The sequence below is a fragment of the Rhinoderma darwinii genome, chromosome 10 (genome assembly GCF_050947455.1).
Source record: "Rhinoderma darwinii isolate aRhiDar2 chromosome 10, aRhiDar2.hap1, whole genome shotgun sequence".
Lineage (NCBI taxonomy): Eukaryota > Metazoa > Chordata > Amphibia > Anura > Rhinodermatidae > Rhinoderma > Rhinoderma darwinii.
This window is the reverse complement of record NC_134696.1, coordinates 18,406,229-18,433,338: the sequence shown is the minus strand read 5'-3', so window position 1 is coordinate 18,433,338 and position 27,110 is coordinate 18,406,229. Positions and strand designations below refer to the sequence as shown.

General features: G+C 41.1%; 1 protein-coding gene across 7 annotated transcripts in view; it reads left to right on the top strand.

The window, feature by feature from the left end:
- Positions 1 to 27,110, top strand: part of CAMTA1 (calmodulin binding transcription activator 1) — a 1,213,376-nt gene that overhangs the window by 973,759 nt on the left and 212,507 nt on the right. For all 7 annotated transcript variants that reach the window (XM_075839423.1, XM_075839422.1, XM_075839421.1 and 4 more), the window contains exon 6: positions 5,253 to 5,406. In XM_075839423.1, the coding sequence (XP_075695538.1) occupies positions 5,253 to 5,406 (154 nt within the window). The remainder of the gene's footprint in view (positions 1 to 5,252; positions 5,407 to 27,110) is intronic.

The window sequence follows — 27,110 nt, the reverse complement described above, 5'->3', positions numbered from 1 at the left end:
TTATAGTAGTTATATTCTTGTATATAGGAGGCAGTATTATAGTATTTATATTCTTGTATATAGGGGCAGTATTATAGTAGTTATATTCTTGTACATAGGGGGCAGTATTATAGTAGTTATATTCTTGTATATAGGAGGCAGTATTATAGTAGTTATATTCTTGTATATAGGGGGCAGTATTATAGTAGTTATATTCTTGTATATAGGGGCAGTATTATAGTAGTTATATTCTTGTATATACGGGCAGTATTATAGTAGTTATATTCTTGTATATAGGGGCAGTATTATAGTAGTTATATTCTTGTATATAGGGGCAGTATTATAGTAGTTATATTCTTGTATATAGGAGCAGTATTATAGTAGTTATATTCTTGTATATAGGAGCAGTATTATAGTAGTTATATTCTTGTATATAGGAGCAGTATTATAGTAGTTATATTCTTGTATATAGGAGCAGTATTATAGTAGTTATATTCTTGTATATAGGAGCAGTATTATAGTAGTTATATTCTTGTACATAGTGAGCAGTATTATAGTAGTTATATTCTTGTATATAGGGGGCAGTATTTTAGTAGTTATATTCTTGTATATAGGAGCAGTATTATAGTAGTTATATTCTTGTATATAGGAGGCAGTATTATAGTATTTATATTCTTGTATATAGGGGCAGTATTATAGTAGTTATATTCTTGTACATAGGGCGCAGTATTATAGTAGTTATATTCTTGTATATAGGAGGCAGTATTATAGTAGTTATATTCTTGTATATAGGGGCAGTATTATAGTAGTTATATTCTTGTATATAGGAGCAGTATTATAGTAGTTATATTCTTGTATATAGGAGCAGTATTATAGTAGTTATATTCTTGTATATAGGGGGCAGTATTTTAGTAGTTATATTCTTGTATATAGGAGCAGTATTATAGTAGTTATATTCTTGTATATAGGAGGCAGTATTATAGTATTTATATTCTTGTATATAGGGGCAGTATTATAGTAGTTATATTCTTGTACATAGGGGGCAGTATTATAGTAGTTATATTCTTGTATATAGGAGGCAGTATTATAGTAGTTATATTCTTGTATATAGGGGCAGTATTATAGTAGTTATATTCTTGTATATAGGAGCAGTATTATAGTAGTTATATTCTTGTATATAGGAGCAGTATTATAGTAGTTATATTCTTGTATATAGGGGGCAGTATTATAGTAGTTATATTCTTGTATATAGGAGCAGTATTATAGTATTTATATTCTTGTATATAGGAGCAGTATTATAGTAGTTATATTCTTGTATATAGGGGCAGTATTATAGTAGTTATATTCTTGTATATAGAGGGCAGTATTATAGTAGTTATATTCTTGTACATAGGGAGCAGTATTATAGTAGTTATATTCTTGTATATAGGTGGCAGTATTATAGTAGTTATATTCTTGTATATATGAGCAGTATTATAGTAGTTATATTCTTGTATATAGGAGCAGTATTATAGTAGTTATATTCTTGTATATAGGAGCAGTATTATAGTAGTTATATTCTTGTATATAGGGGCAGTATTATAGTAGTTATATTCTTGTATATAGGAGCAGTATTATAGTAATTATATTCTTGTATATAGGGGCAGTATTATAGTAGTTATATTCTTGTATATAGGAGCAGTATTATAGTAGTTATATTCTTGTATATAGGAGCAGTATTATAGTAGTTATATTCTTGTATATAGGAGCAGTATTATAGTAGTTATATTCTTGTATATAGGAGCAGTATTATAGTAGTTATATTCTTGTATATAGGAGCAGTATTATAGTAGTTATATTCTTGTACATAGTGAGCAGTATTATAGTAGTTATATTCTTGTATATAGGGGGCAGTATTTTAGTAGTTATATTCTTGTATATAGGAGCAGTATTATAGTAGTTATATTCTTGTATATAGGAGGCAGTATTATAGTATTTATATTCTTGTATATAGGGGCAGTATTATAGTAGTTATATTCTTGAACATAGGGGGCAGTATTATAGTAGTTATATTCTTGTATATAGGATCAGTATTATAGTAGTTATATTCTTGTATATAGGGGGCAGTATTATAGTAGTTATATTCTTGTATATAGGGGCAGTATTATAGTAGTTATATTCTTGTATATACGGGCAGTATTATAGTAGTTATATTCTTGTATATAGGGGCAGTATTATAGTAGTTATATTCTTGTATATAGGGGCAGTATTATAGTAGTTATATTCTTGTATATAGGGGCAGTATTATAGTAGTTATATTCTTGTATATAGGAGCAGTATTATAGTAGTTATATTCTTGTATATAGGAGCAGTATTATAGTAGTTATATTCTTGTATATAGGAGCAGTATTATAGTAGTTATATTCTTGTATATAGGAGCAGTATTATAGTAGTTATATTCTTGTATATAGGAGCAGTATTATAGTAGTTATATTCTTGTACATAGTGAGCAGTATTATAGTAGTTATATTCTTGTATATAGGGGGCAGTATTTTAGTAGTTATATTCTTGTATATAGGAGCAGTATTATAGTAGTTATATTCTTGTATATAGGAGGCAGTATTATAGTATTTATATTCTTGTATATAGGGGCAGTATTATAGTAGTTATATTCTTGTACATAGGGGGCAGTATTATAGTAGTTATATTCTTGTATATAGGAGGCAGTATTATAGTAGTTATATTCTTGTATATAGGGGCAGTATTATAGTAGTTATATTCTTGTATATAGGAGCAGTATTATAGTAGTTATATTCTTGTATATAGGAGCAGTATTATAGTAGTTATATTCTTGTATATAGGGGGCAGTATTTTAGTAGTTATATTCTTGTATATAGGAGCAGTATTATAGTAGTTATATTCTTGTATATAGGAGGCAGTATTATAGTATTTATATTCTTGTATATAGGGGCAGTATTATAGTAGTTATATTCTTGTACATAGGGGGCAGTATTATAGTAGTTATATTCTTGTATATAGGAGGCAGTATTATAGTAGTTATATTCTTGTATATAGGGGCAGTATTATAGTAGTTATATTCTTGTATATAGGAGCAGTATTATAGTAGTTATATTCTTGTATATAGGAGCAGTATTATAGTAGTTATATTCTTGTATATAGGGGGCAGTATTATAGTAGTTATATTCTTGTATATAGGAGCAGTATTATAGTATTTATATTCTTGTATATAGGAGCAGTATTATAGTAGTTATATTCTTGTATATAGGGGCAGTATTATAGTAGTTATATTCTTGTATATAGAGGGCAGTATTATAGTAGTTATATTCTTGTACATAGGGAGCAGTATTATAGTAGTTATATTCTTGTATATAGGTGGCAGTATTATAGTAGTTATATTCTTGTATATATGAGCAGTATTATAGTAGTTATATTCTTGTATATAGCAGGCAGTATTATAGTAGTTATATTCTTGTATATAGGGGGCAGTATTATAGTATTTATTTTTAAATACATGATTATCCTGCGCTGAGATTTTTGGCCAATAATCTGTTACCTGTGGCTCTTATGTCTTAAAACCACAACTCCAAGCATACATCAGGACATCGTGGCAGTTTTAGTTCTACTGGAGAGCCACAATTTACATATTCTTTTAGGCCATGTTACTCTGCATATTTTTTTATTGAAACACAATTTTCTTTCCTTTTCTATATTAGTAACATGGCACACTGATCGACTGGCTGGGCTATAGATATCGCAACCACATGTTTGGTATTGTGCCTCTTGTTGTTTCCATGGAAACCCGCGAGTATAAATTGTTGCTGCTTCAGTCTATTAAAAGGATTCATTCAGGAAGAGTAAACATTATTCGGGTGTTTGCACTAATGAAGCCGGTGTCAGTGGGACATAATTGTGGCAGATCACTATTTTCGTTAAAAAGTGGGAATTGGGGAATTAAGATAAGTGGGGATGGCGGGATTTGCTGAGAGTAATAATTATCTATAATTTTAGCTAAGAATTTGGAGAGAAGTAATTTAGAAAATGATGAGGTTGGTTTCATTAGTAACATTCAATCAAGGCCCTGCAATGAACTTTTGGAAGTAGCTTCTTTTAATCCATTGTAAAGAACTATGGGCGCAGTTGGCAGCTACTACAAACAGTTACGTTCCAAATATACCGAACATTTGTTCTTTCGTCGTGTTACAAAATAAAAAATATGATGAGGTTTTATTAAAGCAACTTTTTAGATATTTATGGAACAATTCACCTTTAACTTCTGCTTCTATGGCGCTTAATAAGAGTCCCAGCTCCTTTACCCCTCCATTTTTGGAAGTAAGATGGCGTGGACCACCACCATGACGGGACCACATTTTATATTTTGATAGCAGGGCCACTTTGCTCTTTGTAGAGCTTTGTGTAAACCATTGTAATAGTCCAGGTTTAATTAAAGAAATGAGAGACAGCCATTGGCTGGCTGAGTCTCCTAGGACCTCCCATGAGCAGCAATGTGCCAAGATTTATAGACTTTTTGGCATACACAGAAGAGCGGATTCCCATGGCAAAGATCAAACTGAGGCTCCCAATATGGTGCTGGGTTTTGCTACCCAGAATAGAAGGGTCTGTTGTTTGTTGCCCCTCCACCCTCTTTCCCTGACCTTGAGTCCTTTCCCCAATGTCTTGATTGCTGACAATGCCTTTCCTCTAGAGTGGGATTTCTGCACAAGTTGTTGCCACCTAAAAACATATGGAATTGGAACTAGGCCCTTTTTCATTGTGGATCCCATAGCGATCACATGGGCTGCCTCTATGGTATATGTAATCTCGGTGGTAGTATTTTCAGATCAGGTTTGCTTTGAAATGTCATAGCATTTTTTGCTGGTTCTAAACTCCATGGTCCATTCCACATCTTCCATAGAGATTTGGTAACGTGGGTGTAGCGTTAATTTTGGAACATGTTATCAATCATTTTTGGCTTGATTTGGAAGTTGCCCCTAAATATCAATGAGCAAGATATCTTTTTTTAGCCTTGGTTTCTGAAGCTCTTCTGATTTCATGGGTTCGTCTTGAGGTCTTCGATATGGTTTAACCTTTCTAGTGGTCTTCATATAAGTTTTGGGATTTATTACGAACCATACTTTTCCCTGTTTACGTGATTAATTGTGAATTTTTAAGAGGTTCAAACTTAATTTTAAACCCTAAGATTTACCTTTTTCAGATATTAAATGTGTGAATCTCATCAAGGTAACGCCTAATTTCTTTCTCTTTTTTTTTTCCAGAATCCTGACATTGTATTGGTGCATTACTTGAATGTCCCAGCCATAGAGGATTGTGGGAAGCCATGCGGTCCTATCCTATGTTCAATCAACACAGACAAGAAAGAATGGGCAAAATGGACTAAGGAGGAACTTATAGGACAGCTGAAACCTATGTGTAAGTAGTATATCTGCTCCTGCACCCTACTTGATGTTCAGTTTGTATGTCCTACTCAGACATTTGGTCATTTGACTGACTTTAGAGCAAAACTACAACTTCCAGCATGCATGCTTTCAGGGCATACTGCGAGTTGTAGTTTTGCAACAGCTGGAGAGCCAAAGATTGGAGGTCAATCTGAAAGCACTTTAGGGTATATCACAATTAAAGCATTTTCTTACTTCCTACACACACACAGAGGAGATGTAAAAATTTGGGATACTGCCCCTTTAAAGGTCTCCTATTGTATATATGAATATTATTTACGCTCTATAAAAATGTGTGTTTTAAAAATGTTTCCAGCGACTAAAATTGCCATATTGATGATTTAATAATCACTTTCATTGAAATCCTCTCCAAATGCTGCTTCATACCTTGTCTCGGATCGGGAACGCTTCACTGGCTTTCAGTGCAAGATCCGGCACAGTGAACTGAATGTTAATGCTGATTGCAAACTAACATTCAGAGAAGCACGGCTCTTATACCAACTACTTGCTAGAACAATGTAACAAAAATCTGGAATAAATTAAATTGCGAGTCAACTTAATCATTACATTTTGAAAGCAGAAGGAAAATCCATATCTTTGAACCTATTATTAAATTGCGGTTAACAGGACAGGTTACCCCTGGGGCGCCGAATGCTTCAGTGTATTGCATAGGCTTTTGCAAGAACCTTTCTTATTAATTAGCTCCTTAGAAAAGTTTACCAAGTACCTCTGATTATGTGCAGAAGTTTATTAAAGGAGTTGTCTGGGTTCCAAAAATGTCTTTCCAACAATATTTCTCTAATATTTCCTTTTATCTGTTCAGCAGTTTCCTTCTACGGTAGCCACCTTATACCTTATGCTATACAATGATAGTTTTGTGGGCACCCCCTCTTGGGGAAATTATGCATAGCAGTCCATCCATCTGCTTTAGCTAGTTGACAGGTCCGCACCCTCTAGATGAAAAAATGCAACGGGAGTCGATCATTTTAGCTAATAGAAGGGATCCTCTAACTTGCCCCCATTTCAGTTCAGATACTAGCCAATTAATAGGTCTTCAAGCAGTAAGACCCCCAAAACAAGCTGTGTATAGGTGGACCTACTATGTCAATTGGAGCTGTCCAAACCAGGCGGTAAGGCGAAGCTCCACCTTTCAACCCCATGTCATTTTAGGTCCAACATTCTGTCCTGATAAATCCTTATCCCCTTCCCGTCGCAGCCATTTTTTGGATTTTCACTTTAGATTTAGATAGTTTGAGGGCTTATTTTTTTGCGGGGCGAGCTGTAGTTTACATTGGTACCATATTGAGGTACATGAGGCTTTTTGATCACTTTTTACTTTATTTTTTGTGGAAGATGAAATGACCACAAAACAGCAATTCTGCGGTTTTTCATTTTTTACGGCGTTCACCATTCGGACTAAATAATCACCTATTATATTAGTTCAGACTTTTACGGATGCGTCGATACCAGTTACCGTGTTTTTCGGACTATAAGACGCAGTTTTTAGCAAGAATAAATCTCCATTGATCTCTATGGAGCTGCGGAACAGATAAGCCGGACACAGAACCCGGAAGTCCAGGCTTCTCATGTAGCCCTCTTGGTAACTTTCGGTCCCCTGTTCTCCTTATCGCTGGGGGTCCCAGCAGTGGGACCCCCAGCGATCCCACATGTAGCCCCTATCCTGCGGATAGGGGATAAATGTTTTTTATGGCAAACCCCTTTAACTAGTTAAATGCCGTGGTCAGTAGCGACCGCAGCATTTATAGGGGTTTTTCTATGAAGGACATTTATGACATCTCCAAAGGAAATGTCATAAATGTCAGGTAGATGCGGGTCCGACCTCTGGGACCCGCACCCATCTCTAGAATGTGGCCCCCTAAACCCTGTTCCAGCTTTCTGTGCTCTCCCGGCGACACAAGATTACATGTGGAGTTACTGAAACAGCGTAACTCGCGGAGCTGCGCTGTTTCCGTAACTCCCATAGAACTGAACAGTAGTTACGGAAACAGCGTAGCTCGCATACTATGCTGCTTCCATAACTGCCATTCACTACTATGGGAGTTAGGGAAACAGCGTAGAAACACTGTTTTAGTAACTCCACATGTAGCCAAGTGGCCGCTGGTTCAAGTCCCCTAGAGGAACTAATAAAATGTGTAAAAAAAAAAAAATGTTAGATAAATTTTCAGGAGTGTAAAAAAAATAAAATATTAAGAGTTAAAAAAAAACCTTTTCCCATTTTCCCCCAAGCACAATGTAAAAAATACAATAATTTGGTATCGCTGTGTCCCTAAGGGACACGTGGCGGAATTGCAGGGGAATTCTCCAGCGGCCGTTTTTTACATTTGTTTCAATACATTTTTAGGCAAGTTAGTTCAGACGTTGCGGAAATCTCCGCTGCGGACCATAGGCTGCGGACCATAGGCTGTGGTGCAGAATTTTCCCTCCGCAGCATGCACTGTCTGTTGCGGAGAAGAAGCGGAATTTCACTGCGGACTACAGCCTTTGCAATGCAAAAACTGAAATCTGTGGCTCGTCCGCTGTGATATCCGCAACGTCTGAATTACCTGTCAAATATGCAAATGTTGGTGCAGATTCGTTGCGTAATTGCCCCAAATCTGCACCAACATTTGCAGCGGAAAAACTCCGCCACGTCTGAACGTGCCCTAGAAGTCCGATCTATTACAAGATACCATTATTTAACTCGCACGGTGAGATTAAAAATGTAAAACATCAAAACAGATTTTTGGTCACCTTAGTGCTTAAAATATTAAATTAAAAAAAAGTGATTAAAAAAAATCGTATGTACCAAAATATGGTGCCAATAAAACTACAGCTCGTCCGGCAAAAAGTAAGCCCTCACACCGCTCAATCGATGAAAAAATATTTACAAAAATTGGCTCTCGGAATGTGGTGAAACAGAATAAATTATTTTTTAACAAATAATTTCTTTCCTATTCTCTGTTGTCTAAAACCTGGGTGCGTCTTATAGTTTGAAAAATACGGTATATTCATTTTTTATTTTTTTTACATTACACTTGAAGAAAAATGGGAAAAGGTTTTTTTTTTTTTAACTTTTTAAAAAAAATAATATTTATTACAAAAACAACTTTATTTGACTATTCTTTACTTTTTCTTAAACTTTTTATGAACCAGCGATCGTTGGATCGCTTGCACGATATACTGCAATACTAATGTAAAAAAATCTAGCTAACCAAAATGCACCGGCGGGCACCGCACATATGTTGCCACATACCCTGAAAAACGGAAGTAGATCGGGACAGAGAGCACACACGGGTATGTATATGGCAAAAAGTATATAGACACTAAAGATATGATGAAACATTAATTTATTGAAAATAAGTACTCCACAAAAACATGATAAAAACACTTAAAAAAGCAAACGGCTGCTATAACTGGTCTTACTGGGGGGATGCCGCCCTGATAAGCAGCCCAATACAAATAACCCCAGAAAAGGACCTACCTAGATACCCCTCAAATAATGATAACAATGGTAAGGACACAGGTAAAGAGAATGTTACATCAAACCGTATGAATGAACATGTCCTAAAGCATCATAGAGTGTCCATAAGGAGGAGTAAAAAAGGTATGAAGCGCCCCACGTGTATCGCCACAACGTGGCTTCCTCAGGGATGATAGACAGACAGACAGACAGACAGACAGACAGACAGACAGACAGACAGACAGACAGACAGATAGATAGATAGATAGATAGATAGATAGATAGATAGATAGATAGATAGATAGATAGATAGATAGATAGATAGATAGATAGATAGATATGAGATAGATGATAGATAGATAGATAGATAGATAGATAGATAGATAGATAGATAGATAGATAGATAGATAGATAGATAGATAGATAGATAGATAGATAGATAGATAGATAGATAGATAGATAGATAGATATGTGAGAGATAGATAGATAGATATGTGAGAGATAGATAGATAGATAGATAGATATGTGAGAGATAGATAGATAGATAGATAGATAGATAGATAGATAGATAGATAGATAGATAGATAGATAGATAGATAGATAGATAGATAGATAGATAGATAGATAGATAGATAGATAGGAGATAGTCTAGAAGGGAAACCCAAAATTTATATTTAAAGGGTTATTCCCACCTTAGACACTGGACATTCCATAAATGTCTAATAGATGCAGGTCCCAACTGCCTCAACTTGCGGTAATGCAGTTCTCGACATAGGTGCTCGTCCCTGAGCTGGGACCCGCGTCTATCAGACATTGATGGCATATCCTGTGCCTAGGAAGGTAATAACCAGCATAATTGCCACCAGCTAAAAACGTATTGATATACCTTAGCTATTTTATAATAGTGCACTTCCCCTTTAAATTTGGAAAACAGTTATAGGTTTCCATTGGGAAACCTGTAACTATTAAGTGGACTGCTGATAGATACACAGTGTCCATACTTTGAAAACGAAATTGAATCAACTGCAAATAAGCACTTCAGCTGGATACTTGTATAATTGAGCAATTTTCAGTCTGAGGACAATTTTTTTTTTATTTTTTTGTCGTACTTCGGAGATCTTTAATTAAAAATTTTTCTTTGGAAATCGGCTGTCTCATCTAAGTCATTAGCATAGAAGTGAGAGCGTATTATATTATTCCATAACACAAACACCATTAACTTACCACTTAGGGTATTTGCTTCTTGTTGAGTTGTCGTTTTTTTGTACTATGTCCCTTACAAAAAATTTCGGATGGACTTTCAGGCATTATAAAGTCTCCGTGGGCGGTGGACATCCAGCATTGTTAGTCATTAGTTTGGAGTTATTTTCCAAATTACATAAAAAATAGGTTTACAAAGAGCGACCATTTGCAATAAATAGAATCTGCAGCTTCCGAAAAGTTCTGAAATATCGCAATTTTGTTATTTTTGCTAAAATCACTTCTCTGTGTGTCTTATCACACTGTACAAGGAGGCGGAGGTATAACTTCAGGTGATTCAGGGATCGCAGTCTCACCTGGACCCTGGAGCCCAAAAGGTCCCTGTGTGAGATAGGAGGAGACTGATATTATAAATGATTTGTCATAGGTGGGGGCCTGTAAAATATTTAACATTGGGCTAAGGGGTTTCAAGTTATGTCTCTGCAAGAATAATGATAAAGATGATATAGAAATACAGATAGATAGATAGATAGATAGATAGATAGATAGATAGATAGATAGATAGATAGATAGATAGATAGATAGATAGATAGATATTAGATAGATAGATAGATAGATAGATAGATAGATAGATAGATAGATAGATAGATAGATAGATAGATAGATAGATAGATAGATAGATAGGAGATAGATATGAGATAGCTTTGAGATTATACAAAGGGAAGCCGCCCATTTCCAGACCCTGGGCAGCGTTCTCATCTACGGAGACCTCAATGCAAGAACGGGGAGAGATAAAGACTACCTGACCAATGATGGAAATATCTTCATCTTTGGAGCAGAGGCCGACTGTCATAACTCCCTACAGAAAGAGAGAAACAGCTATGACAGCACCGTCAACAAAAGCGGGAAAAAACTACTGAATCTATGTCGAAGCTTAGGACTCCACATACTGAATGGCCGCACCAAGGGAGACTCTTTAGGAAGGTATACACTAAACTCCCATGTAGGCAGCAGTGTAGTAGACTATGCCATCACGGACATGGACCCCGCAAACATTGGCGCACTCATAGTCACTCCACAAACGCACCTGTCAGATCACAACCAATTACTTCTATACATCAAATCCACAACCAAACCATCTGCACAAAAACCACATCAAACCGGCCTCTTCAACCTGCCCCCATCTTATAAATGGTCCAAAACGTCAACTATAAAATATAAAGAGACAATGAACAGACCAGAAGTGCAGGAGATGCTTCACAACCTCTACAACAAGGTGTATGAGACAAGCCCAGGAGGGGTCAATCAGGCCGTAAATGACCTCAATAATATATTCTATACCATGGCAGAGAAGTCTGACCTGAAAAGATGTGACTACAAGAGGCCACAAGAAATACATCCTAACGGTTGGTTTGACCGTGAGTGCAAAGAAGTACGGAAGACCCTAAGAAATGCCTCAAATAAGAAGCACCGAGACCCAAACAACACCGGTCTGAAGGAGGCCTACAGCAACATACAGAGGCAATACAAGACCATCCTCCGAAAGAAAAAACAAAGGCACATCTCCACCAAACTTACCCAACTCCAAGACGCCCTCCATGACAACTCGTTCTGGGAATTATGGAAACACATGGGCAAAAATTGCAAGAAAAACAACCTTCATATTCAAAATGGCAACATCTGGCTCCAATATTTCAAGGACCTCTACAAAGATATCCCGAAAGAAGAACAAAGCCAAGAACAAAAACAAATAATATCAAAATTGAAGGCGATGGAGGAAACACTTAAAGATTCTCAAAACCCCCTGGATACACCAATAACACTGCAAGAAGTAACAGAGAGAACCTCAGACATAAGGTGTAAAAAATCCAGCGGCCTAGACAGAATCTCACCAGAAATGATAAAACACAGCCCGCCAGAAATACAGGCCGCAATAGTCAAACTATTTAATATAGTGCTGAGTGCCGGCTACTTCCCGCAAATCTGGAACCAAGGCCTTATAACACCAATCCACAAGAGTGGGGACAGGTACGACCCGGCCAACTACCGAGGGATATGTGTCAGCAGCAACCTGGGGAAACTGTTCAGCAGCATCCTGAATAAGAGAATCCTCAGCTTCCTCTCCCAGCACAATGTCCTCCACCAAAGCCAAGCTGGGTTCATGCCAAACCACCGCACCACTGACCACATCTACACCCTGCGCAGCCTCATCAAGAGCCACGTCCACAATACAAAGCATGGGAAGATTTACGCCTGTTTTGTGGACTTTAAGAAGGCCTTTGACTCAGTGTGGCACCCGGGCCTATTCCTGAAACTGCTGGAGAGCGGAATAGGAGGTAAAACCTATGACGTCATCAGAAGCTCCTACACAGAGAACAGATGCAGCGTGAAGGTGAACGGGAGAAGAACGGCTGATTTCCAGCAGAGCCGAGGAGTCAGACAGGGCTGCAGCCTCAGTCCAACGCTCTTCAACATCTACATCAATGAACTGGCCACAGCTCTGGAATCCTCCTCAGCACCAGGTCTCGCCCTCCATGACACCCAGGTGAAATTCCTGCTGTATGCAGATGACCTTCTGTTACTATCACCAACCGAGAAAGGTCTCCAAGACAACCTGCAAATCCTAGAAAAATTCAGCTCCACGTGGGCACTACCCATCAATGCAAAGAAAACCAACATCATGGTGTTCCAGAAGAGAAACTCAAAATCCCCCAGGCACCCGACCTTCACACTAAATAACGCCACAATCACAGCGACCGACAGGTACACTTACCTGGGCCTGGAAATCAACCAATCAGGAAGCTTTAAACAAGCCATAGAGATTCTGAAAGACAAGGCGTGCAAAACCTTCTATGCCATCAGACGAAAACTCTATCATCTCAAACCACCAGTGACGGTCTGGCTGAAAATCTTTGACTCCATCATCTCCCCAATCCTCCTGTATGCCAGTGAAGTCTGGGGTCCGGACACATACCCAGACTGGTCAAGGTGGGATTCCAGCCCAACAGAAATCTTCCACCTAGAATTCTGCAAACACCTTCTCCAAGTCCATCGGAGCACCTCAAATAGTGCCTGTCGGGCAGAACTGGGCAGATTCCCACTACACCTCACAATCCAGAAGAGGGTGCTATCATTCTGGGCCCATCTACACAGCAGCAGGCAAAGTTCCTATCACCATAAAGCCCTGTTACACCAAGGGGTCCCAGGTAAACCAGGCCCCCCAGAACATCTCACCCTGACCCGGCCTGAAGAAAATGTCACCCAGCGCGGCCTCACAAAAGCCGAAATCAAGAAGACAATAAACAAAGGCCAAGAGGAATATATCAGTGACTGGAGGAACGACATAAAGACATCCCAGAAACTGACAATATACCGGAGTCTACAGCGGGAATATAAACTGGCGCCATATCTGGAGAAACTGCCAAACCCCAGAGACAGACAGATCCTGAGCCGCTACAGACTGAGCGCCCACAACCTGCTCATCGAATCCGGGCGCCACAGACAGACCTACAAGCCCAGGGAGAGCCGACTGTGCCAACAGTGCGACCAGGAGGCCGTGGAGGATGAGACCCACTTCCTGCTACACTGCTCCAAATACTCAGCAGTGAGGGACACTCACTTCAGGAAACTCTCTGATCTCTTACCGGACTTCAGCTCCATGGAAGAGCAAGAGAAACTCTACATCCTGCTGGGTGAAGAGGAAACCACAGTGGGCACAGCGGCACAATATGTCACTGCATGCCATAAACTGAGAGAGACATGATATGCCATGGACTTGTATAACCCCGACCCTAGATGTGTCCCTATCCCCAAGCCCTCAGTCCCTATCCCTCATTCCCTTACTTCTTACTTGCTTTGGCAATGCTAATATGTATTTGGTCCTGCCAATAAAGCTTCTTTGAATTGAATTGAATTGAATTGAATTGATAGATAGATAGATAGATAGATAGATAGATAGATAGATAGATAGATAGATAGATAGATAGATAGATAGATAGATAGATAGATAGATAGATAGATAGATAGATAGATATGAGATAGATACATAGATAGATAGATAGATAGATAGATAGATAGATAGATAGATAGATAGATAGATAGATAGATAGATAGATAGATAGATAGATAGATAGATAGATTTGCACTTGTCTTGCTGTAGAATTGGACGCTCCGTTCTCTAATCACATTTGGCTCACACATTTCAGCATTTTCTGGGAAAAGAAAGTTAAATCTTTCTCTGAAAAGGCCTGGACTCTGCTCCCAGGACCCCGCAGTCCCGCTCATTGGCAGATTCTCATTGTTGTATTTTGCATAAACCTTGTTCTTCCAAAAAAGGTTCACAGTTGACTTAACAGCGTTGTTTAATTCTGCTTCTCTGCAGCTTTGGTGGCATTTCATCCAAGACATTTGTATCCAGTCTGTGGTTTCTTAAAGGGCAGATCCACTTATGTATTATTGTCTGGTGTATTTATCTTTTCATATCCTTAGCTTAATAAAAAAAAAAAAGAAGATTTGCAAATATAATTTATTCTATGATGTTCTTGAGCACCTAAATAATATCACCCTTGAGATTTTTAGAACTTTCAAGTGGGCGGAGTTAGAACACCTTGTAGCCATTGAGATCCAAGAATATTTACAGCAGCAGTAAATGAGTTCTGCAGGGCGGGGATACAACACTATAATAATAATATAACTTGTTCACACGTGTAATTTTACTAATGAGGATGGCGCATCATTTATATTAACCTGGAAACCTCTTTAATGAAAATGTAGTCATAGGGGGCAGTATTACAGTAGTTAACAGCCTCCCCCTCCCACATCCTTATACAATGTATCTAAATATAACAAAATATTCAATTATTGTGTCCCAGTCACTGTTTTATTCAGTGTAAGATTCTTTGACTGAAATCCTCAGAGGTGGCGTGACACCTTATAAATGTGTTGTCTTCCGTCACTGGGACTATGAGTTACAGTGTTACCAAAGAGCGAGTCTTTTTCTTCTTTTAAACCCCATAGGACTTCTCCCGCTAACATCCCAGAAATTGATTTCCATCTTTAAATCAGATCAAAGAAGCATTGAGCTGATTGTGACCACTTCATGTTTTTATAGTGTTCGTGTGTTGTGTTGTGTTGTGTTGTGTTGTGTTGTGTTGTGTTGTGTTGTGTTTGATCGTCAAGTCATGTGGATTCCCATTTACAACCTGTTTGATACATGTTTAAATGTGGAGACTGAAAAATCCATGAGGCGCGTTCTCCATCTCACCACAACCGTCTAATATCTTGTTTCATGCGTCTGATCATGTGAACGTTATGTTTTCTGAAAATGTTTATATTAATGATATTTAAGCAGAAAATCCAAAAGTAGTATCATTGGGTTGCGTAGATTGGACAGAAAATATAAACAGGATACCATTTACCATGCCATCTGGAGCTATTGTAAACTTATACTATACTCTAGTCACATTCAAAGCTGCAATAATTTCTGCTCTCTGCTGGCATGACCTCATGTCTCACTGCTGCCCTCTGCAGGTTCACTGTCTAGTTCACTTGTATCTCCTTATATTTGTAAAAGTTACAGTGACTGCAGTGAGTTCTGAGAAAGATGGGAAACATAAACAGGATAGCAAAAAATACCTGGAGATATTAAAAGATATGATACTATACTCCAGTCATATCCAAAGCTGCATTTAGAATTATTATAATTTTTCTTTTAGCTCTCTGACCTCACTGCTGCCCTCTGTTGGTGCATTGTTATATTAACTTAAATAAAATATATATTTTGTGGTTAAATTGACTGCTGAGAAGTATATTATTAGGTTTTGTAATAGGGTAAAAGGCATTACTCCATTAAGATTCTCAATCCTCAATTACATAAATTTGACTTATGCTCCATTCACATCTAAAGCTGCCTCCAAAATTTTGATGGTTTCACATCTCACTACTGCCACTCTACTGGTTCATTGTCAGATATATCTAAAAATATATCCTAAGACTTTGCTTTACTTGCTGTGTACTTATCCTGAGTCACCGTATATTCCACTCACACCCAGAGCTGCTTATAATCCCTAATGGTCAGGCTGTAGGACTTCACATCTCTCTGCTGCCCCTTGCTGGTTCAGTGTAATGTATAGCTAAAAAAAAAACATCCCTTATAACTTAGTTGCAATTGAAAATCTTTAAAATTGGTTGAAAATTTCTTTACTTTATGATTTCTTTCTAAAACAACATATACTTGGCTGACATTTTAACATCCAAATACTGACATGAGTTCTTATTCAAATCTAGGATTATGTTTATTTTATAGGAGAGAACAGAAAAGCCAAAGCAGCACCGTGTACAAGGTTGGGTGCAAGTCTCAGGATCCAGACTTTAGATCCTCCATCATCAGGTATAAAGAAAAAACCGCCAGAACTCCAGGATGTCAAGGTGAAAATCAAGTGTAGAACTTTTATTCCATAGAAGGCGACGTTTCGGTTCAATACAAGTGAGGCTTGAGGAAGGTGACTTGTGTTGAACCGAAACGTCGCCTTCTATGGAATAAAAGTTCTACACTTGATTTTCACCTTGACATCCTGGAGTGCTGGCGGTTTTTAGATAGATAGATAGATAGATAGATAGATAGATAGATAGATAGATAGATAGATAGATAGATAGATAGATAGATAGATAGATAGATAGATAGATAGATGATAGATAGATGTGTGGATTTTACCTCTACAAAGAAAATGGTAAATGTGTCAGATAGTTCCTGTTTCTATAGCTATATATTTATGTATAATTCATATATGTAAGTCCATATGTAGTACAGGTTCTCTTGCCCTTTAAAACAACATTAACCCTTTCTCACCTATACCAGCCCATTGTTTGGACCCTCGCGGATGGAACTGTGGCAGGGAATGTGCCGTCAGCCGCTTCTGTTTTTATTACTCTTCCTCTTGACTTAAGGAAACATTGAGTCTATTGCGATCACACTTCAAAAAGATCATCCAGGGGGTCATAAATCCAATATCATTTCATTGACTTCCCAATAAAATCTAGCAGAAGAGCGCGCATAATATCACCCCCCTGGGCCCTCCTCATGTTTCTGGAGCTTCATACATGTATTATTTATGCTTACATGTATGCTGAGGCTACTGATGTTCACCATTGTACCTCATCATGTAGTGGTTACACGAGGACATGACAGATATCTGCTGACTGGGGCCGCGAATTGCTACATAAACCATGAGACCATTTTACAGCCTTAAGGAGCCTCGCACTGCTTGGTCTTTGCATAGAGATGTATATACTGTATATCATATGTGTCCATAGGCGGAGGCATTTGTACTTATGGTCATGGTATCGGGGAAACAATGAAGTCAATGAGAGAATTATGGAAGGTTTTTGTACCTTTCCTGCTGACACAGCATTAAATATTATTATAGGCTCCCAACATTAACCAGCACTTCATGCAGTAAATAGCCCCAATTTAAAGGGAGAGTAATTAGGTTGGGAAATTGTAGAATATAAATAGCTTTTTGTGTCTTTCGTTTTGATTCAGTAAAAGTAAGGGGTTACGCCGCAGGTGGAGCTCAAGACCGCAACACCAGACAATCGCTATCACATGGGTGAAGCATGCATCAATACTGACAAAACTAAAAGGCACAAGTAACTCACTAGTGGAGGAGCAGAACTGAACCCTGAATGTAGTAGAAGATGGAGATGATGCATAGATGGAGTGGATGTCAGATGAATAGCATGCAAGCAATTAACAGATAGACAATGGACAAGAATTTACAGCACTCACTGACCCTATCTGTATACTATCTCACAGCAGGTTAAGACAACAGCTTGGCAGCAGACCAAACGCACAGGAAAGGCAAACAAACCAGTGGAACTACTAATCACAGGATACACATTAACCACTATACAAAACTAGATCTCTCAGAGGACCAACAGGTCCCACACTACAAACAAATACATAGACAAGGCCAAAGTCACCAACAATCTGGAAAGCATTTAGCACCTGCTAGAAACAGTATAACCAGCACCTGAGTAATCCATGCCTGAAGTATATACAGTATGAGCCCTAGAAAAGTACTCCACCCTAATTAACCAGGCACAGCTAAATGATGACCAAATCCAGACTCAGAATAGAGGCATTGCCTTGCAATACCGAAATAAAGAAATAACAGAAATCATTGACTAGCAGTAGTCCTGCTGCAAACCGTAACATAAGGTACTTCATGTCAAGGAAAGCTTGATCTATAGTGACTGTAGGTAAAAAGTCTACATCACCCACAAAATACAGATGGACAAATCAATCTGCCCATTTTGAAATTAACCAAAATAGTGCAATATATGTCTACCTTGAGTCAGATTAAGACTGTTTTTGGCTATCCAGACTGGAACAAGTGATGTCATCACTCCAGAAATGGTGATGTCACAGAATTAAACGTTATGTCATTTGTTTCACTGGCACCTTGAAGTGGAAGTCCACTACTTGGGAGTCTATCACTTGGAAAGGCTGTGAACCACCCCGATCTGTTAGGCCTTCATGTATTGCCCTATTGTCAGACTGTTTAGTTCTCCCTTGTTCGGCTCTGGTGGAAAGGGCAATATCTGGCCTCAACCATAAGGGAACCTCCACCATTCCCACCACACCTAACCCTTACTAAATTTCCTTTCTTTTGTCCCATTACTTATACGGGCCCCTATGCCGATCCCCAAGCAGCACATGTGGTATATCTACCACTGGGGCCCCCGCCGACCTTGATCCGGCCCTGGGGCTTAGCACTTGTCAATTTTACCTCTTGTTGCGCATTTCATTGAGTTCAATTACGTTGACAGATTTACAGTTTAAATATAAACTGTGAGTCATTTGAGAGCAATGCGGATCTAGGACTGACGAGGTGTGAGATTGAGTACTACTGGGAGATGAGCTTTACACCTACACACTGGGAATATTATATAATGTACCCTATATATGAGAAATAATTCCATTCAGCCTCAAAATTAACCAGAACAAATCCGGAATTAAGTGCATTGAATAAGATCAGTGCGGAACATTTCCCTGGCAGTCCATAGGACTGAATGCTGCAAAGTAGTAGATGCTTTGTGGCATAGGACTGCTTTTTGTAGATTGTCTTTCTGTAGCTTGAAGCTATGGGATCCTGGTGCGGGATGTGTAGAGGTGAAGCTCCTGGGGCCAGGGGCCAATGCTATGTCAGGGCTCACTCATGGTGTATGTGATGACATAGAATCTATATAGAATATAGGTCCCCAGTATACGGAGATGCCTCTTTATAACCTGATGACATCACTGCCCAATCATAATAATAAGTCAATGTCCCTCCACATATAGCGCTGCTGTTATCTTATATAGCATTGGCTGTAACCTGTGGCTCTCCAGCTGTTGTGAAACTACAAGTCTCAGCATGTCACTTCAGTCTGAAGCGTTCCTGCATGCTGGGAATAGTAGTACATGAAGTACTTGTAGACTACTGTGACACACCTTAGGGGTCCTAAAGCAAGAGTATGAACCCAGAACTGCTACTTTGCATCACCTATAGCGAAAGGTATAGTTTCCATTTAATGCTACAACATAATGTAGAAAATATTAGGCAAAGGTACCTGAAGTTGCTGAGAGTTGTAGTTCCACAACACCTGGAGAGCCAGAAGCAGCAGTAAAAGCCGTGACCTGCGCTATGAATCTTCTTGTTTTTATTACAGTTTTATGTAAGTAAAGCTTTACCATTATATAATGAAAATGTTCTCCCCACTTTAGATCTCTGCTTTCAGTCAATGAAAGGAAACATTCTTGTTAACATCTAAGTTTGAAAACCCATATAGACCTAATATGTCTCACAGCTGAGAGTTTGCTAAAATTGTATCAAGGATAGAATCAGTCTGGACTCCAGGCTGATACATCTTACCTGCACTGTTACATTGTAGCAAACACTCAGAACAGGAGAGAGAATTGGGATGCTGATGTTATTAGCTCACACAGGATTGTTTAATCTAGAAACAGTTGTAGCAAACCATCTGCTGTGAAAAGTATTAGGTCTGTAGAAGTTGTATCCTCTGTATGTAAACAAGAATGTTTCCATTCACTTGCAGCAAGCAGAGAACTTGGAAATTATGAGAAGTTGGAACAAAAAGTATATTAAAAAGTTGCAGAACTTTTTATTATACAATGATTAAAGGGGTTTACTCACTAAGAACAGTTATCATCTATCCACAGATTAGTTGATAAATGTATGATCGCTGGGGCCCCCACTGCCGGGACCCCCATTGATCACTAGATTGGCGGTCCCGAATGCCCTGTTCCTCCTTATCACACGGCCTTGGAGAGTAGGATATTAAATGAAGAGGTGGTCGAGTATGCACACTGCCGCTCTATTCAAAGTCTGGAGGGGCTGACGGAGGGGCTCCCAGTGATCATACATTTATCATCTATCCTAAATATTAGTGGGAAAACCCCTTCAAAGGGGAAACGAAACTTTCAGAAAACTTCTGACATGTTTTGATCGGTTCCCCACCGATCGCTAAAACGAAGCGGCAGAAGTGCTCGGGTGAGCGCTGAGCCGCTTGTTTTCTGTGGGCTTTTTTCGGAAAGCCGGGCAGTTGGTGTACGGGCTCAATAGAAAGTCAATGAGTCTGCACACCGCTCGCTAGGATTTCCGAGAAAAGCCGATCAGAAACTAAGCGGGTCAGCGCTCACCCGAGCACTTCTGCCGCTTCGTTTTAGCGATCGGCGGGGGTCTCAGTGCCTGGACCCTCACCCTTCAAAACTTATGACTTGCAAGAAGTTTTCTAAAAGTTTAGTTACCCTTTAAGATTGGACCAGCCCTTTAAGGATTTTCATTATTGCATATTAGATAATATTAGGGCATAATGTTTTTCCCAGGTTGGGTGGTCCGCAGGAGACGTAGGGGGGGTCCAGTGAGAGGGAGCGGATATCGGGGTGTCAGGACTTAGGATAGTCCCTGCTATCTCACTGAGCATCACTTTATATGTGTTTGGACAAGTAGAAGCGAGCACGTCGGGCGCAGGCCGTGAAAGAGACAATTACCATCTTACAGGAAATAATAAAAGTAAACACGGCTACAGAACGGCTGTTATTTTTCCTTTCAGACTGATGAATAGACCTGCTGATCCGCATTACAATATGCATAGATCCAACAGGTGGAAGGAAAAAGAATAAAATTAGGACATTTCCACAGTGATTATGGATGATGTCAGCGGTTACATAGGCAGCGACATTGTTACACTGTGTCTATATCCGTCCTCATGTTATAAAAATACTACAAAAGCAGTCACAAGATATTAAATCAAAATAAGGCTCAATTCGAAACGCGTGCTGTCTAGAGATTGTATATTTCTGGATCACTAATGCCACCTGCTGGTGTTTTATAGGATTGCATCTGGTAAATTTTTACAGTTTATACTGCACGGTGTGATTATTTATCTAATTTAGACTTTTTTTTTTTTTGTCTGGGAATGTAAAGGAATTTAATACATTTATGTTAAGAGGGCAAAACTTTTGATTGAACAAGCGCCACAGACTATATCCACCGGTTACCTGGAGTATTAAGTGTTAAAGTGTCCCTCCAAAAGTCTCGTACAATGGTCCTAGTAATTAGAATAGGACTGGTGCAGGGGACTCTTAAAGGGTAACTAAACGTTCAACAAACTTCTGACGTGTCATAGTGACATGTCAGAAGTTTCGATTGGTGGGGGTCCGAGCACTGAGACCCCCACCAATCGCTAAAACGAAGTGGCAGAAGTGCTCCGGAAAGCCAATGTAGCGGAGTACGGGCTCATAGACTTTCTATTGAGCCTGTACTCCGATACATGGATTTCCGTAAAAAGCCGAACTGAAACGAAACTCCCGAGCGCTCGTACTAGTGCTGCCCACCCTTCAAAACAGCTGATCGGCGGGGATCCCGGGAGTTGGACAGCGACCAATCAGCTATTGATGCCCTATCCTGAGGATACGCCATCAGTTTTTACTTGCTGGAAAACCCTTTAAGTCCATAGGAATATATAGAGTCATTTACATGCAACCAAGGAAAGTATTACACCGCAAAATGTCTAGAAGAAGAAAAATGTGAAAAAAGTAGCATGCAAGTCACATGTTTTCTAAAATGTTGCATTACAAAAGTCTGACAAACTTCCATATATCTACAAATAATGCACAGATTTGTCTTCTATAGTGTATTATCCTGGTTGTGGATTAGATTAAAACAGTCTGGCTGTGTAGTCTGGAGCGCCCCTATAATAGCAGTCTGGCTGTGTATTCTGGAGCGCCCCCTATAACAGCAGTCTGGCTGTGTAGTCTGGAGCGCCCCCTATAACAGCAGTCTGGCTGTGGAGTCTAGAGCGCCCCCTAGAACAGCAGTCTGGCTGTGTAGTCTGGAGCGCCCCTATAACAGCAGTCTGGCTGTGGAGTCTGGAGCGCCCCCTATAACAGCAGTCTGGCTGTGGAGTCTGGAGCGCCCCCTATAACAGCAGTCTGGCTGTGTAGTCTGGAGCGCCCCCTATAACATCAGTCCGGCTGTGGAGTCTGGAGCGCCCCCTATAACAGCAGTCTGGCTGTGTAGTCTGGAGCGCCCCCTATAACAGCAGTCTGGCTGTGGAGTCTGGAGCGCCCCCTATAACAGCAGTCTAACTGTATTCTGGAGCTCCCCCTATAACAGCAGTCTGGCTGTGTAGTCTGTAGCTCCCCTATAACAGCAGTCTGGCTGTGGAGTCTAGAGCGCCCCCTATAACAGCAGTCTGGCTGTGGAGTCTGGAGCGCCCCCTATAACAGCAGTCTGGCTGTGGAGTCTGGAGCTCCCCCTATAATAGCAGTCTGGCTGTGGAGTCTGGAGCGCCCCCTATAACAGCAGTCTGGCTGTGGAGTCTAGAGCGCCCCCTATAACAGCAGTCTGACTGTGTAGTCTGGAGCACCCCCTATAACAGCAGTCTGGCTGTGTAGTCTGGAGCACCCCCTATAACAGCAGTCTGGCTGTGTAGTCTGTAGCTCCCCTATAACAGCAGTCTGGCTGTGGAGTCTGGAGCGCCCCCTATAACAGCAGTCTGGCTGTGGAGTCTAGAGCGCCCCCTATAACAGCAGTCTGGCTGTGTAGTCTGGAGCTCCCCCTATAACAGCAGTCTGGCTGTGGAGTTTGGAGCGCCCCCTATAACAGCAGTCTGGCTGTGGAGTCTGGAGCGCCCCCTATAACAGCAGTCTGGCTGTGGAGTCTGGAGCGCCCCCTATAACAGCAGTCTGGCTGTGGAGTCTGGAGCGCCCCCTATAACAGCAGTCTGGCTGTGGAGTCTGGAGCGCCCCCTATAACAGCAGTCTGGCTGTGGAGTCTGGAGCGCCCCCTATAACAGCAGTCTGGCTGTGGAGTCTGGAGCGCCCCCTATAACAGCAGTCTGGCTGTGTAGTCTGGAGCGCCCCCTATAACAGAAGTCTGACTGTGTAGTCTGGAGCGCCCCCCCATAACAGCAGTCTGATTGTGTAGTCTGGAGTGCCCCCCCCCCCCATAACAGCAGTCTGGCTGTGGAGTCTGGAGCGCCCCCTATAACATCAGTCTGGCTGTGTAGTCTGGAGCGCCCCCTATAACAGCAGTCTGGCTGTGGAGTCTGGAGCGCCCCCTATAACAGCAGTCTGGCTGTGTAGTCCGGAGCTCCCCCTATAACAGCAGTCTGGCTGTGGAGTCTGGAGCGCCCCCTATAACAGCAGTCTGGCTGTGTAGTCTGGAGCGCCCCCTATAACAGCAGTCTGACTGTGTAGTCTGTAGCTCCCCTATAACAGCAGTCTGGCTGTGGAGTCTGGAGCGCCCCCTAGAACAGCAGTCTGGCTGTGTAGTCTGGAGCGCCCCCTATAACATCAGTCCGGCTGTGGAGTCTGGAGCTCCCCCTATAACAGCAGTCTGGCTGTGGAGTCTGGAGCGCCCCCTATAACAGCAGTCTGGCTGTGTAGTCTGGAGCGCCCCCTATAACAGCAGTCTGACTGTGTAGTCTGTAGCTCCCCTATAACAGCAGTCTGGCTGTGGAGTCTGGAGCGCCCCCTAGAACAGCAGTCTGGCTGTGTAGTCTGGAGCTCCCCTATAACAGCAGTCTGGCTGTGTAGTCTGGAGCGCCCCCTATAACAGCAGTCTGGCTGTGGAGTCTGGAGCGTCCCCTATAACAGCAGTCTGACTGTGTAGTCTGGAGTGCCCCCTATAACAGCAGTCTGGCTGTGTAGTCTGGAGCGCCCCCTATAACAGCAGTCTGGCTGTGGAGTCTGGAGCGCCCCCTATAACAGCAGTCTGACTGTGGAGTCTGGAGCGCCCCCTATAACAGCAGTCTGGCTGTGTAGTCTGGAGCTCCCCTATAACAGCAGTCTGGCTGTGTAGTCTGGAGCGCCCCCTATAACAGCAGTCTGGCTGTGGAGTCTGGAGCGTCCCCTATAACAGCAGTCTGACTGTGTAGTCTGGAGTGCCCCCTATAACAGCAGTCTGGCTGTGTAGTCTGGAGCGCCCCCTATAACAGCAGTCTGACTGTGTAGTCTGGAGCGCCCCCTATAACAGCAGTCTGGCTGTGGAGTCTGGAGCGCCCCCTATAACAGCAGTCTGGTTGTTTAGTCTGGACCTCCCCCCTATAACAGCAGTCTGGCTGTGGAGTCTGGAGCGCCCCCTATAACAGCAGTCTGTCTGTGTAGTCTGGAGCTCCCCTATAACAGCAGTCTGACTGTGTAGTCTGGAGAGCCCCCTATAACAGCAGTCTGGCTGTGTAGTCTGGAGCGCCCCCTATAACAGCAGTCTGACTGTGTAGTCTGGAGAGCCCCCTATAACAGCAGTCTGGCTGTGGAGTCTGGAGCGCCCCCTATAACAGCAGTCTGACTGTGTAGTCTGGAGCGCCCACTATAACAGCAGTCTGGCTGTGGAGTCTGGAGCGCCCCCTATAACAGCAGTCTGGCTGTGTAGTCTGGAGCGCCCCTATAACAGCAGTCTGGTTGTGTAGTCTGGAGCGTCCCCTATAACAGCAGTCTGACTGTGTAGTCTGGAGCGCCCCCTATAACAGCAGTCTGACTGTGTATTCTGGAGCTCCCCCTATAACAGCAGTCTGGCTGTGTAGTCTGGAGCGCCCCCTATAACAGAAGTCTGGTTGTGTATTCTGGAGCTACCCCTATAACATCAGTCTAGCTGTGTAGTCTGGAGCGCCCCCTATAACCGTAGTCTGGTTGTGTAGTCTGGAGCGCCCCCTATAACATCAGTCTAGCTGTGTAGTCTGGAGCGCCCCCTATAACAGCAGTCTGGCTGTGGAGTCTGGAGCGCCCCCTATAACAGCAGTCTGGCTGTGTAGTCTGGAGCGCCCCCTATAACATCAGTCTGGCTGTGAAGTCTGGAGCTCCCCCTATAACAGCAGTCTGGCTGTAGTCTGGAGCGCCCCCTATAACAGCAGTCTAACTGTGTATTCTGGAGCTCCCCTATAACATCAGTCTGGCTTTGTAGTCTGGAGCGCCCAATATATCAGCAGTCTGGTTGTGTAGTCTGGAGCGCCCCCTATAACAGCAGTCTAACTGTATTCTGGAGCTCCCCCTATAAGATCAATCTGGCTTTGTAGTCTGGAGCGCCCCCTATAACAGCAGTCTGGCTGTGTAGTCTGGAGTGCCCCCTATAACAGCAGTCTGGCTGTGTAGTCTGGAGCGCCCCCTATAACAGCAGTCTAACTGTATTCTGGAGCTCCCCCTATAAGATCAATCTGGCTTTGTAGTCTGGAGCGCCCCCTATAACAGCAGTCTGGTTGTGTAGTCTGGAGCGCCCCCTATAACAGCAGTCTGGTTGTGTAGTCTGGAGCGCCCCCTAGAACAGCAGTCTGGCTGTGTAGTCTGGAGCGCCTCCTATAACAGCAGTCTGACTGTGTAGTCTGGAGCGCCCCCTATAACAGCAGTCTGGCTGTGTAGTCTGGAGCTCCCCCTATAACAGCAGTCTAACTGTGTAGTCTGGAGCGCCCCCTATAACATCAATCTGGCTTTGTAGTCTGGAGCGCCCCCTATAACAGCAGTCTGGTTGTGTATTCTGGAGCGCCCCCTATAACAGCAGTCTAACTTGTGTTGCCTGGAGCGCCCCCTATAATAGAATACAATTTTTGGATGGAAAAACTGGCGTTGTAAAGTGCCTAGAGTGCCATGCTTAGTCCATATAGTCACACTGCGGCCACATATTGTCTTGTTATCCCATTCCTAAAGAATAGGGACAGGGGATTCATTTTTATTTTTTTTACGTAGGGCTTTCTGTACTGAGAAAAAGCTCATAAACTAAATTATTTAAAAAAAATAAAAATGTCATTGCGAAATTTCAGTTACTTTTTTCCAAGAAGCAGATTGTGTTTTATCCCGTCAGATAATTAGCATCACTGAGTGTATTCAATAGACATTTCCCGTTTGACCTACTTGAATCTACAGGACCTCCTATTGTCTTAATTGACTGGTCCACCAATCCGCTGTCATGTGAAATGACATCGTCTTTGTTTTTAGCATTGCGCCATAATAAAGAACCCAACATTAAACTGTCTCTGTTGCTCTCTGTTAGGATTCAGTTCATTATACAAAGTAGTTATTATCTATAGGGCCCTGTAATAAGTTCTTTTATGCAAGAATAAATACTCAGTAATCCCGGGAAAAGCTGCCGGATGGAGAGTCTCGCACGCTGCTGAGATTTACTCCAGGGATAATGAACGGGAAGATGGGAAGAGATCTCAATATGCTCGAGGTTAAATCATACGAGACTGGTGATGATGCCACAAAAGCGAGGTAATGTTATGATTGGCACCGACTCAATGCAAATTGCCAGATAATTACTGAGAAAAAGTCATATTTGCAAATTAAGCTGTTCAGACGTGTGACACTTCCCATCTCCTGGAACGCCTTCCATAAACTTTCAGCTCTGGGGCAACAAAAACTAAATTTGATCGTTTTGGCTAATGCTAGTAGTGCACTTTAAGAAAAAGGTGTCAGATTCTTAAAGGGCTAGTGTATAATATTTTAATTTTTTTTTTTATTA